This window comes from Chaetura pelagica, unplaced genomic scaffold (assembly GCF_000747805.2).
Source record: "Chaetura pelagica isolate M959 unplaced genomic scaffold, ChaPel_1.0 scaffold142, whole genome shotgun sequence".
Lineage (NCBI taxonomy): Eukaryota > Metazoa > Chordata > Aves > Apodiformes > Apodidae > Chaetura > Chaetura pelagica.
The window spans coordinates 6435421-6450472 of record NW_009952973.1 but is presented as its reverse complement, the minus strand read 5'-3'; the positions used below and the strand labels follow the sequence as shown (position 1 = coordinate 6450472).

Genomic DNA, 15052 nt, shown 5'->3' with positions numbered 1-15052 from the left:
GCTGAGGCTGATTCATCTCCAGCACAATGAAGAAAAGAGCAACCTGGGTCATTATTCCACCTTAGAAGCACCCTCTGGCCAACTTGCAGCTCCTGTTATCATCTGAGTTTCAGTTTGCAACGCAATGTCCATTTTAAGTCCATTTTATTCTTATCAAGTGTGAATAAACAAGATCACCTTTCTCAATTCATTTTGCAGAAAAATATATCAATTATCATTTCCTGGAATATTTTACTTATATCACCCCTGAAGGATCATTATCTACAAGTTTCAATATCCAGGCATTTTCAAGGTTTTTTTCCTTCTATTTAGCTACAAAAAGAAGTGAAAGTTTAATCCACCCAGGTCAAAGAAAGGTTCCTACTGCACTGTTACGTCAGACCATTTTCCATTCACAGAATAAAAATGCATCATCCTCTTCTCTACAAATTACCTTCTCCCATTTTCACAAAGAATCAGATCCTCCCTGCACCAGAAGTGCAGTTAATCACCTAATTTTTCACAGGCCAATACTCTGAATTTCTCTATCTCCACAAAGAGTTTCAGAAAACATTGCAAGGCTATTCTAAAGGTCAGTAAGCAGTGTCATTTAGAGCACTTGGCCATGTTCTTACTGCCAGTTCCTTAAATGCTTTCTCAGTACATCTGCAGTTGCACAGAACACTGAGAGAGATACTACTTAAAGGTCTCAAATTTACACAGTCAAAAAAACGTCAGTAGTCAGTCCACTTGTTCCCAGACTTTTCATAAAACAGAAACGAAAAAAACACTCCTCCAGAGCTATGATAATGATCTATTTTAATTCCTGGCACTGGAACAAAGCTGAATTTTAACTCACAAACAAAGGGGCAGGGGAAAAAAAAAGCCAAAGAATATTTATCCTTCTTTTGGAATCTGCTAAAATTCAAGTACTTGTTTTCCTCACTGTTTTGATGATACGTGACTTCTAAGCTTATACATAACAAAGAGAGGATTCATGATTAGATGCTTTTTTCTACCACAGAAGCACGAGCTGCAGTATCATATATATCACATTCTCATACCTCAAAATACCTCTTTGCACAGCTTATTCTCTTTATATTATCCCTGAAAATTTATTTCCGGCCTCTATATTTTCCATCCTCTTATACACAGTGAAAGAATGTGACTAATATTATAATAGATTGTTCTATTGTTTGGCAGAAATGCTGCCCTCTTTGCAGGTGATGTGAGAACAAACAAACCAAAGACAACTGAAGGGTCTACTAGTCCTATTTTACAGTATTCTGCAGCTCTACAACAGTATAGTGAGATATACTATTAAGAAAATTACCATAACACAAGCTCATGCATAAAACAATGGCATTTTATTATTGTTTTTCTAATTCATATCTTGTGCAAACAACAAAAAAAAAACACAACCTGGCATTCAGGACAACTAAGCATAGATCTAGAAGGAAGGCTGCAAGCTGACACCATGCAAGCTACCTTTGAATTCATTCCTAAGAATAAACACAACACCACCAAAGAGATAAAACATAGTTGTCTATAAACATCAGCATGATACCCTCCTCTTTTAGAGCCACCTTTCTAAAGAGAAGTCCCATAACTTGAAAAGGCTACAATAATTTATATTTGCAGGAGGAAGTTACGCAAACTCAAAATATGCCAAGAATTTAAATATCAAAAGGTATGATCACATTTTAAGTAATGTAAAAGTTTCTGACTGAAATTTAGCCTTTAAGCTCAAAATGGTAACACTGACAGGACTTTAAATCCTGGCAGAGCTGTGAAACATGACTTGCACCACAAATCACAAGACAAACAAAGCATGAATAATCTAGAGCTGCCAGAATCAGTTAACACCAGAGATCCATGAAATCCCAACAACCAGTCTTCAGCTACTTTGAGAGTAAAATGCAAGAGAAAGATTCATGAAATCCTGCAGGCAACAAGCTCCTTGAGGAACAACATGTTTTCCTGGCTTCAAAACTCTGCCCCTTAACAGCTTCAGCTAGTAAGATGTGAAATGGCTCCAGGTCACCAAGCAGAGGGTGTTGAATTCCAGCACTTCTTTTTGAGGTGCAATACTCACCTGATGTAATGTCATGGCTTATCCCCTCCACAGAAATTGTAGCATTTGCTATTGGATTGCCCTGAAGATCCTTAACAAACCCCTTCACTCCTCGATGAATCTAAAATAAACAAATAAATGTCAGCAACACACGTGAAATTACTGGAAAATTCTTAAGAAAAGATGGCACTTTCATCAGTGAAGCATCTGTTGATATATCTAATGATGCAAGTTACAGATCCCACAGTCTACATGCTGACAACTATCAAGGAAAATTAGTAATCACCATAAAAGAACAAACAGTAAAGAGGAAAAATAATTCAGCTGGTAGTAATATTAATTTACCTGTGTAGTGCATTTCTCAGAAAAATGTAGCAAATCATAATGTATGTCAACACCAACTTGAAAGTCAATGTCACTGGGGATTAATGAATGTGCTGAGAAACTCTGAAGCCTGAAAAAAACCTCAACTTTTTTTTTTTTTTTTCCCCCTTTAAATTTTCATCAGCTGTAAGAATTTAGGGCAAAAATGGACATAACTCCTTAAAAGTGAAACAGTGAAACATTAACAAGGTTTGATGGGCAATCCCTGGGTGAGATGCTTGAGATCTCTATTGTGTACCCAAAACTTCCAGTTCTTTGAGCTGGGACGACATAGATCACAACACCCTCACCATAGCCTGCAAGAGAAAGGTGGTGTTGGGTTGTGTCATAGTTCCTTCTTGCCTCTTAGGCAATGTAGTTCAGGCAACAGCACAGGCAGTACCTAAGCTGTCTCCTCCAAGCATATATGAAATTAAAGCACTGATTTGACCACAGTGCATGGAGAGACAAGTCCTGCTGGCTTTTCTTAAGTGTGGTCTTAGCTTCTCAGATGCAAGAGACTGAGGGTCAACTACTTTTTAACAGCCTGAGATAGGAGCTCTCAGCCCTGGGGAGGATGGGACGTTTTGAACGTGTGCAGAGATGCATCCCACTGTGAGCCAAGAGATTATCAGGTTTCTCTCCAATTCTGTTGAAAAGATTTATGGATCACAAATTTTATTTTGAGATGTTGATGTTTGCCTTTAAGAAGGTGTATTCAGCTGCTATAATTTAGTTTACCAGATTCTTCTAATTTACAGTGTGGGAGAAGCCAGACACAGATCAGCTTGGAAAAGCAGAAAATTGGTATTTGCCCTGTCCTCAGCAACAACAGGGGTGCTGGAGCATAGACCTGGACCCCTTACCCTGCAAGAGGAGAGAAAACTAGTGCCAGATGGACAAGTTGAACTTCAAGGATAAAGCCAGCAGCTCAGCAAGAGCAAAGGAATTTGGCAATATGATCTCCTACACATGAGTAGTTTTGAAAATGCAGTGACATCATTGCTTACCATGAGTCAGAGAAAATTAACCCATATGCAAAGAAGCTAACAATTTGAGATGAAACCCGTAATAAATGGGTAAAAGCCTGCAGAGCAGATACAGCTTTTCCCTCAGCCCACATACAGCTTAGTAATAGAATGGATATTGAATAGAATTCAATAATTTCATATATTAAAATATCTCATATTTCTGGCTAACTAAAGCATTTCTGCACAAATACATTTGTAAAGGAATTACTGTATCACTTGACCAGCTCTGATAACAAAGTATGCTTCTGATTTCACAATCCCAGGTGTGCAGCCATTGATACAAGATATATTTGTAATCTTTAAGTACAATATCCAGGTTTCAGAAATTCAATACTCCCACACTGCTTGGGAACCATCATTTCAATGCAGCCTGCCACACTGGCATGAAATTATTTAAGAAAACAAACCAAACCCCAAAAATCAACAGAAAACCTCACCAATAAAACCCCTAGCCCCAAACATACACAAGGTCTATTTCACGAGTTTAAACATCCAACAACCCATTTGCACAAGGTTATCTAAACACATGACTACACTTTACGCTTCCAGCCAGATTTTGTACAATTTTCAGTGGGCTCATCACACTGACAGCTCTACATCAAATATCAGCAGCTCATGCAATCCTCTTTGTTGAGGAAGCCAACATACACAATTTTAATTGAGTATCTGTTTGTTAGCTTAAATAAATTCCATACTATAACATCTTTTCTCTTTTCCTCTCTTCCACATGTTTAGAAAGATCACAGAGTATTTACCACATTCAAGATATATAAGAATAATAGAGAATCAATTGGATTAATAGGAAATTTTGAATTTTGATGTTCACACAGCACAAAGGTTCATGTACAATAACTAGAGTTTTGCAATCCTTTTTTTCTGTTACCTGCTCGATGTAATTGATAAGGGAGTTCTTGTTGTCCTCCCAGTAGCCCTTCAGAGTTTCTTCAGGTGGGAATTTTTCACAGCTAAGCTCCACTGTGATTTCAAAGCAGTTGCTACTGAGATAATTGAAATCCTGCATTCCTGTAATGCCAGAAAAGAGAGTTAGTGACACATTTTGCATTGTCCTGAAGGAAATTAAGTAAAGGGGGACACATAAGAAGCTGAGTTGTATTTAATCATCTTATTTCTGAAATCAGAGGCATTAAATCAGAGAACCCAACAAGACAATTGATTTCCAAATACATTTTCTTCCCAAGGAAAGCTTAGAAAATACTTAACACCTGGCTTGTATACTTCTACTACACATTGTACTTGGTCTGTATACTCCTACCTGACGTGTTATTGGATAGCTGACATATAAATTACATTTTTTTTCTCTTCAGAAACAGAAAATTGTTTCTGATTATGGCTAAAATATTTCCAGGTGAAAGTAAAAGGTTAACACTTTGTAAACCTAGAAAAATTACAATTAATTATAAAGCAAATAAAAATTACGAAGTGCCTTTGAAATAGATTTATAAAGACCGGTCAAAAATATGTTGTGGATTTTTTCCTGAAAATATAAGGTACAACTTAGTAACATTTTATAAGAAAAGCATACGATTGCTAAGGAATGTCAAGCTTCTCAGCACAGATTCCAAATACTTATGATTTTCCATTAAAAAAAATACAAACAAACAACAAAAAACCCACCACCAAAACGCAAAATTCCTATAAAGTTCATTTACATGGAAGTTTTTCCATGGATAGGGGTATTTCCCACCTACCCAATGCCTCTGCAAAATGAATAATCAATACAGTAAGAGAAACATCATTAGTAATGCAACTTTAATGACAGGAATTTAAAAAAATTGATACAGCAGCATAATTAGGAATAACAACTTAATGGGAAATATGCATTCTTCTAAATTTCTGCACCCTTCATCTTACTACATGGAAATACTGTCTATTTACTCACATTAGTCAACCAATAAATGAAGTGGTTTCCAAATCTGTAACTGAATCAACCAGATGGAGAGGGACTGTGGCTGTCCACAGGAGGGTTATAAATATATTCCCTGCAGAAGATGATGTGGAGTTAGCACGTGGCCTTCAGAGTCTATCTAGCTAGCAGAGTCAGTGGATTCTCAAATGGAGGACTGAAAAGAAAAAGGCTACTGAGCATTTTGAGCATCCCCATGGAGGTCACTGAGGGATTTATAAGTGCTTCAAACACAGCTAACTCGTTCAGCCCTATGTTTCCCCATGAAAGCTACTTAATGCAGTCTCTTTACTAAAGCACTGATCCAGAAATGTCCAGAGAGCTGACGTCACATTGGAAAAAGAACACTGAGGGCAGAGAACAGATTGAGTTGGGTGGGATTTTGCCAACACATTAGGGTGAATCTGTTTTCTGCCAATCAGGCAACAAGATTCCTAACTACTGATAGGAACAGGGACTCTTCAGATTCCTAAAAGAACCTTTTGCTTTCTAAGCCTTTTTTTAGATGGCTGAAAAATGAGGACATGGAAAGCAAAGGTGCTTCTGGGAGGGACGGCTCTGATGTCCCACCGGGCAGAACACAAGATGGACCATTCAGCAGTACACCATGAGAGAGCAGTAGACTCATGAGTAAAATCCTGGCAGCAGTGCTAACTGCCAGACACCTGTTCCAGGCACTAGATAATGTTGCTTTGCTTGATTTTTGCCATTCTTCCACAAGAAAGAAAGAATCCATGAAGAGAACTGGGACCTGAAGGACATGATGTAATTTTACTGTGGTGCCAACAGCTCTTGACCATTGCTGCTCTGTTCTTAGCAAGTTTCTCCCTCCCTCTCACCTTCCAAAGCAAAATAGTACTCAGGGATGCCCTAGTTTCTCAAGGACAGAATAAAGAAGTAATGTATTTTCCAGTTTTGTGCACAATGTCCATAGCCACAGCTTGTATGTGTTGCTCCTGAAACAACAGATCAGCTTGCATCATTGAGATGCAAGTGATGATCTGGGGCAGAGAATGGGGTGAAAATAGTCTAGATCTAAATTATGCCAACTACACATGTAATCTGGAGAGCATCAGGCTGTCTGCGTACAATTTGCACTCTCAATATGGCAATCAGGTGAAATATCCAAGAAATCAATACATTTCCAAAGATTTATTCAACATTGTGGCAACTTTTCTGCCACTGGTCAAGCTCTCTCTCTAACTGCCCTATTCCTTCTTGCTGTGCACATGGCATGCGTAACATGAATGCACATCACCACACTCTCAAAGCCTTCTCTTTTAATAAAGGACAGCACAAAACTAACTTTCTTGTACTTAACAGAGACCACTCTCTGAAGATCAGAAAGGCTTAGCAGAACTTAGATACAACTGAGATTTAGCAATGAATGCCGTTCGTTTCTTACCACAAGTAGAACTGTTCTTTGAAACTAAGCATCAAAAAAACTCCTCTGTTGCACTCTTCTGCTATCCTGAAGGGCTACAGTGTCCCTTTGTTAGTACTCACATAAATAAGCTTCGAATATGGGACAAAATTATTTTCTCCAGCCTTTAAAAAAGGGACTTTAACTTTCACAAAGACAGCGGAGTGCAGGGTGTCCCCTGGCATCCAGCAATCAGTATTACTTAGACTCTGAATTATAAGCTACTTCACTAAGCTAGTTGAGCTTCTGCACATACAAAGACAGTAACTTTTAGCAGGATAGGATGAACTTGAACCTTGTGCAGAATTGGGAGAACATGTGCCTTCTAAAAAAAAAATTAATTACCTAATATTATTTCCAAAACTGGTAACATAAAAGGTAATTCAAGTTAGGAAGAAACAGAGGGCCAAGAGTGATCTGAAAGTATCTGAAAATAAAAAGACACTTAAAGAATAGCCTAATAGTACAGCAATTCAAGCTGCTTGGAAATGCTCTTTTTGCAATGACACAAATCTGATTAGCCTCAGGTGACTCTGTATTGATAGAACAAGCATAACATAGAATTGTCATAGAAATGTTTGGGTTGAAAGGGACCTTAAAGATCATCTAGTTCCAACCCCCCTGCCATGGACAGGGACACCTCCCACTAGATCAGGTTGCTCCAAGCTCCACCTAACCTGGCTTTGAACATTTTCAGGGATGGGGTATCCACAACTTCCCTAGGCAACATGAGCCAGCATTTCACAACCCTCATAGTGAAGAATTTCTTCCCAATGTCTAATCTAAATCTTCCCTCTTCCAGTTTAAGGCCATTACCCCTTGTCCTACCACTACAAGCCCATCTGCTCTCTCTCCACTCCAAAAGCCCAAGGCCTGAAGGGAGAGTTGCCATCTTGCCTGTAAAGATATATCATTAAATACTTTTCCTAAAGCAACATAAATGGCTTTTCAGTAGCTTATAGCACTGCTAACTTGGAGTGTGTTATCACATGGATAACAAAAGGTCACTGATAGAACAGAAAACTTAGATGACACATTTTGGTTTCTAGAAATGGATTTCCAGACTAAAGCTTCTACAAAAATTTTCACTTGAGATGAGCAATGTTTAGATATTTTCCTTAGCACTAGACATAGAAACAACAGAACTATTTTAGATTAATTATTTTTATGATTTTACAAGTGAGCCGGTGGTAAATACTGCCATGGGGTTTTCATTCATCTACTAACTTCTGTACAAATGAATGAGAAAATGAAAGGGCTCACTTAGGAAATTTGCAGTCTAACTTAAAATAAGATCCAAAAGGAGGAAATAATTCAAACTTTCCAATAAGTTTTTCCAATGGAAAAATATGCCTTTGGCATATGCAGTTTAGTGAGAATCAAAGCATTTCAACAATGGAAAGGCTGTTTTTTTACAGCATTTTCCTCAGGAAAAAGAAAAGTGCTGAAGTTAATATGCCCACACTTTTATAGTTAATATTTCATTAAGATAGTTTTGGACTGAAATAAAACAAATTTTAACTATTAAATCTCTCAGTGTTTTTCTTATATTCAGGACTTTCATGAGCTGTATAGGATTCTATAGCTGTACCGTGGTGAGTGATTAGGCTTTAACTTAACCAGACCGAAAGTCATGGATAACCTGGTAGCAGCCCAGACTATAATTAAACCAGTGAAAACTCAAGCTTAAAATAACCTCCAGTGACACTGAACCCCTACACAGTGGGGTTTACCTCCTGGGACACTGTACCATGCACCACCATTAGTTGTTCCATCCACAAAGCTGCTGTCATCATCATTTTTACGGCAGGGTGGTCTGTTTGGATCAGACATAGCAGGGTTAAAAGAAGAGTAACTGCGAGCCAGGCTTTGAAAAATTGCATCATCGGGACAGGAGCTGTATTCATGAGCACTGCCTAGGGAGGAAAAAATCCAAGAACAAGGATTATTACAAGGGCAGTCCCCCTGACTGGGTTCACAACCTAGATTACCAGTACTGCACAGCAGGACTGTGCCTGGAGAGTCTCTGTACACATGTACGTGTCCTACAGCATCACAGACTAATATAGCATTATTTTAACATTAACATTTTCCAATACTTTATCAATTGCCTGTGCCAGGCTGTCCCATTATTAGGGTGACTATTCATATCAGTCCTGATATTTATGAAAATATTAACTTCAAAGTGCACTACAAAATCTAAGCTATTCTAGGCTTCAGATACTTTCTTAGAAGAACACACAATACATAGAAAAAGGTCTCTCTCTAAAGAGTTTTACAGTCCAAAATTAAAACAATTTGCAATTAAGCTGTGAGAAGGTAGACTGAAGGAAGACAATCACAAACCACACCATCATCTCATGATCATTTCACACGTGCATATTGCCTAGTGGCAGAAAAAACAAAGTCATATTGCTGTGTGCAAAATGATAACATGTCTGCCACAATGTGATCCTTTTTACATGGGACCAATACTGAGAAAGTGGAAATAATGGTGGTTGTTTTTATTAGCACAGTATCACTTCCAGAAATTCATTTTTAAAAGCTGCAAGTAAAGAAACCTTAGATCACACAGGCAGCCTAGATACATCTCTCTTGATTCAGTTAAAAGAGTACAAACAACCCAAGCTAATTTAAGTCCTAAACTGCCTTGATTTAAATACCTGAGGGACCAAGATTCCCTCAGGCATTACATCACTTTTTTGTGACATAACTCTACAGAAACTATCTGTCTTCAAAACTAGGAAATATGGTCGTACAGTGACCAGCTTCACATGTGATTAAAATGTTGAATTAATTCATCACAATGTCATGACATGACGTTTACAAAGTGGATCTAGGTAGCAGTTAAATAAATATGGAATATAATTTATACCTCTTACTATTTCACGTTAACTCATACTACATACCACTTCGAGTCTCATCATAAGGATAGTTTGCAACAAGGTCTCCTCCATGAAGATTGGCTGAGAGCACAAAGGGAATATCCATAATCCAGTGAATGACACCTTTTGTTTCAGGAGCAAGCTATAACAAAATAGCATTACCAGCAGTTACAAGCTCATAATTCAATGTAGAAACTTATTTAATTGTACTTATTTGGCGTAATTATTACCACATATATTGTGCAAGCCATTTAAACGAACAATAATTTTATTTTGGCTTCAGAGAGAAGTGGATCAGTCCTTTATATCAGAACTGGTCTAAACAGATTAATGTAAGTCTAGAAGTGGTGTAAATTAGTTCAGAATTAGACCATAGATAAAGCAATGTCAGTATTTTATTTCCTCCCATTATGGGAAAAAAAAAAAAAAAAAAAAAGTCTACCAAAGTTTAAAACAAGGAAAACAAACTAATTCAAAATAAATGTTGGCAGAATGTAGTCTATTCTCTGCACTGAAAGTAAGATTACTTCATTTAATAATTTGAATTTGAGGACAGAATATGGCTTTGCAGGCCACATTCCTATGGGACTTCAGTCACACTGTAATTTCTAGATCATCCTGTGGGTGTGAACACAAGAAGATGAAAATGCCTCCAAATTGTGTATTTAAGGCTTCAGCTTCACAAAAATGCATGTGTTATTTGTGTGTCTAGCTTGTAATGCATAGCCAACGATGTAATTATGCACATACCCAAGTGAATTTCTGGCACTGGTAAAAATGCAGAACATCTACAAGAATAGCTTCAAACCAAAGGAGAAGGCAACACAGTCTCTGGCCTTAAAAATATAACATCCTTTGAAAGAGAAATTATCTAAGGGTTAAGTAATATGGATCAAAAAGGCTGACTACAGCAAGCCAGTTTGAGAAAAACTTTCAGAAACATCAGATTGACAAATTTAATAAAATGAAAACAATATTTAGAAGAACGTGAATCATAAAGACGTTACATGCAGCTCTTAGAGACTGGTTACATGTCTGGTGTGTAAAAGGGAAGCGATGGGCATGAGTGACCCAGTATTCAGTTCCTACTTACCTTAGGATTCTGGTCCACAGCTTTTTTCATGTTTTTCAGCAGATGGTTGTTTGGGCCACCTTCTTTCTCATTAACATAGACTATTCTATCAAGATCAGGGAAATTCCGGTTTAGATCTATCCCTTGAGCATTACTGCGACCAACAAACCAGTCTTTAAGTTCACCGGGCTGGATGAGAAAAGGGAACAGATAGAGAAGGGAGATGAGCAGGTTCAGGAGATTACACATCAAGATTTATATGGGTATATTTAGGCATGTACATTCAAATGATAGATTTACTTCTCATGTTCTTGAGAATACAAAGGGATCACACGGGAATAAAACTTCTGAAGCATCAAGAGCTGAGTCACCGCTATGTCTTCCTAGGGCTCTGTGGGAACAAAACCAATCTCTGCTACACTGAGGGCCTTGGAAGAGAGGATCATACTCACAGTGGCAGCTCTGGACTAAGGATGGGCAAAATTACCAGCAGCATCAGATTTTCCAGTGCCTGTCCAGTCTGGCCCTGTCAAGTCTTCCCCAAAGACGTGGTTTTTCCACATTGCCTCATGCCCATGCTCATGAGTTACAGACCTTCTTTTATTGAGCCTCAGAGCAACTGTAGATTTATCAGCCAGTCACAGGAACATTTGCATTCACTTCAAAGTTCCTTTACCCTGAAGCCATTCAGAGGAAGACTTTGACCTTTGTTTACCAAATATTTTTATTTTTATGGTGTCTGTCAGCTTTATTCACTGAAATCACAACATTACATAAAGATGCAATGAGAATTTTCACAAAATCATTTTTTTACACTGATTCTCTATAACAGGTTTGGGTTTGCATTAAGGAAATGCCTTCAGAGTGAAGAGCTTGTGTCTGTAAGCTTTAAGTACTCTATAAAGTAGGTTTAGTTTGATTACTCATTTTAATTTTGGGATATATTTAATCTACTGTCACATGTTGTGTACAGGATCAGGATGCTTCTAAATTAGAGTGGCAGTGACACTAAAGCAAATTGTATTAAAAATTATATGTAACTTGTAAGGCAATCATGTAAGAGCAAGTGTACTTTGACTAAGGAACAGAAGTTTCAGAGAGTATTATTACAGAATCTCTACAGAGAGATTTCAAAGTAGTAAAACACTGCACGAAGTTAAGGGCATCTTCTGCTTTACTGCCACGAGAGGGAGACATAGGACCGAATATGGTTTTTAAGGGTTATATGTGGGGATTTTTTAGATACTACGTAAGAATCACTTTAATAAAGATCTTAACAAAGCTTGACTTATTCAATCATAAGTAAACAGTCACAAAAAAAAAAAAAATCCATATTAATTTAAAACATAAACGCATCTTGTAAAACTAGGAAACTTATTTTTGTTTAGAATATAATATACACCACCAGCTGTATACATCAGGGTCCCATTTGGCCTCTATTTACTAATTATGCATTAACACATTACATTTCTCAACTGAGTTGTCATCTTAAAATATATGGTGAATTTTCTTTGCTAATAGCTTAATTAAGGTACCTCATGCTTGAAGTTCAGAATCTAAGTTATACTAAAAAGATGACTCACAAAGTTTGCTTGTTTAGAGACCAAGCTATGCTGAATGTAAATAAATCACGTAACTGCATTTACATTAGAATATTCTTAAAGTAAACATCAAACTTCCCTTTCCTACCACTTCTGAAACATCATGTAACTTCCTAGAAGTTACTTGTTTAGGAAGCAGTTCAGTCAGTGAACTTAGATGAAAGACTACACATGAAACATAATAATTGTATTTTTTAAATACGTTTAATTCACAAGCAAGATGGCTGTTTGTTAAAAACCCAAGCATAAAATCCTGCTTGTTAAACAGAACAACCCTGTTGTACTACTAGAAAATACTTCAGCTACGCTGTTCCATTCAACAGTCACCCCCAAGAGTTCATATATCTGGAAAAGTGATAGTCCAAGTGTCATTAAGATCCTGAGGTTGGTATCTCGATAATTATTCTTATATATGTAGCCTTACAAACCTGGGATGCTGCCTTCTCAAAGCCATCCGGGTTCAAAGATGGCATGATATGTATACGTGTGCTATGTATCAAGTTGATAATAGTTTCATTTCCTTTCTGGTATTCATTACACAAGTACTGAGCCAAGAAGATGAGCAGCTCCCTTCCAACAGCTTCATTCCCATGCATATTCCCAACATATTTAAATTCTGGTTCTCCTGCAAGAAGAAAGAACAACATGTCTTAGAAAAACACAAAAATCACTAACAGTCTGGACAACAAAGCACACATGAGGTGTGCATGTTGCTGTTACTGCAATTGGCCGCAGTATTCCCAGGAAGCTCCATGTCTCCTTCAGAAAAGCGGATTACGTTTTTTCTAAACTCTGGCTAAACAAACATAATTTATATTCAGCTGTTTGCCAAAGGCAGAGAAAGAATACCAGAGGACAACACCGTATGCCACAATAAATGCTAAGCAAGACCATTAACATCACTTCTGCAAAGATCTAATACAGCTGATACCTCAACACTACATGAGTGTCTTGATTTGTTAGTTTTTAAATATATAAACTGACACTAACAGAACTTCTTATCTTTCATGTTCTCTCCAAGATTAAGTTAAGCTTATCACACCACACACGCATTAAACTGCAATTCTGTTATCACAGCACTGCCAGTGAACAGCTGTTGATCCCAATGATCTAAAAAATCTTATTCAGCAGTTGCTTTGGATATTTAGCTCAGACTTCATGAAGTAAGTACAAAAACCTAACTCATATAATAAACAGTTTGGTACAATATAGAAACAACCCACATATACTAATGTGCATATATTTAATGTTGCTTTAATATATGGTGTATATTTGTGTATAATATTAATGTATATGTATTAAAAATATATTCTGTATAAATTCATATATATATATATTCAATATATAAATGAGCAGTCCAATATTCACAATTGCTCATTTGTCACATTCTCATGAAAAACACACAAGATAGGATTTTTAGAGCTGTGAAGGATATACCTTTTAAAATACTTCATTTTGAGCCGTAATTCCAGAGAAGTTTTAGTATAATGTAAATAAGTGAATGAGATTTAAAGTATTTCCCTGGAAATAAAATGAATATGCTGTTTTCTGAGTTGAAGCCCTTTTTCCTTATCCTTTTCCTTTTTAAATGCACTACTTCTACTGTAGCAGCTTTAATAAAACATTCTGCTGATCATATGCTCCGTACAGTCTTCGAGCACAGTTTGCAATAGCCTTTAGATCTATCACAGGGGCAAATCCAAGCCGGGAAGAGTGTTACACAAACCAGACCTAAATAATTGCTAATCAAGCACACTGTCATATCTACTTACAACTCTTCAGTCTGTGCTTGTTAACCTCAATCCAGTCATAAGATGCTAGCAGACAAAGGGATATTAATACTGTGACTACTGTTTTTGTACATATGGATTCATCCCTGAAATTTCTTTGTCAGATAGGTTAAAAAGTTTTCTCATTTCAGTGAAATAGCTTCCTTTTATCTGATACACACAATGTCATTACTCTGACTAAAAACCTCCATTTCCTCTTTCGGCATTGAGCTCCAATTTACTTTTTTTTCTTACCTGATAATGCCAGGGAATGTGAGAGGTATAATCATCAAGTCCATGCAATCAACCTGATCCCATTAATAAAGATGGAAACTATGCCATAAAATACACGGCACAGCACATCACATAGTCTCATAATCAGAATACTCATGCATATGTGTATTGGCGTGGTACTCAACAGGAACAGTGCTTCACAAGCTAACAGACAAACTGATTACTGCAGTAAATATGAAAACGGTTGCTTTTTGTATTTGTGGTTTTCCCTAGGACATCCCTAAGGAAGCTTGCAGAAGGGAGAAATCATTTCTCCTAATCACCAGTTCTATGCATAAATCCTGCCTTTCTCTCCCACTTGAATTTTACAGGCCTGGCTGAAGTGAAAAAAATAAAATCATATGTTTCCCATACAGTACTGTTTGCCCCCCTCCCCAAAGAATCATTAACAGTGTTTAGAAGGGTTTATGAAAACAGACACAGAATCTACAGTGAACCGCCTTATCTATGGCATATCTTCAATGGTAATCACCCATCTCAAATGAGAATTAAAAGCTAAAAGGAGTTTCTGAAGACAGACAGTCACTGAAAATATAGAAAGTCTTTCCTATGAAAAGTTAGTGAAGAAATCAACCCCTTTTTCCTTAGGAAGAATAATAAGGGACAGTCATATATACCAGCCACTGTGGCATGGAGG

General features: G+C 37.2%; 1 protein-coding gene across 1 annotated transcript in view; it reads right to left on the bottom strand.

Annotated features, from left to right (window-relative positions):
- CPE (carboxypeptidase E) overlaps positions 1-14348 on the bottom strand; it is a 16544-nt gene extending 2196 nt beyond the window's left edge. Inside the window, exons 1-7 of the mRNA XM_009995997.1 lie at positions 14315-14348; positions 12781-12977; positions 10773-10940; positions 9704-9821; positions 8528-8710; positions 4331-4470; positions 2075-2174 (exon numbers count right to left, since the gene is read on the bottom strand). Coding sequence (XP_009994299.1) covers positions 2075-2174; positions 4331-4470; positions 8528-8710; positions 9704-9821; positions 10773-10940; positions 12781-12977; positions 14315-14348 — 940 coding nt within the window. The remainder of the gene's footprint in view (positions 1-2074; positions 2175-4330; positions 4471-8527; positions 8711-9703; positions 9822-10772; positions 10941-12780; positions 12978-14314) is intronic.
- Between the last annotated feature and the right edge of the window lie 704 nt (positions 14349-15052).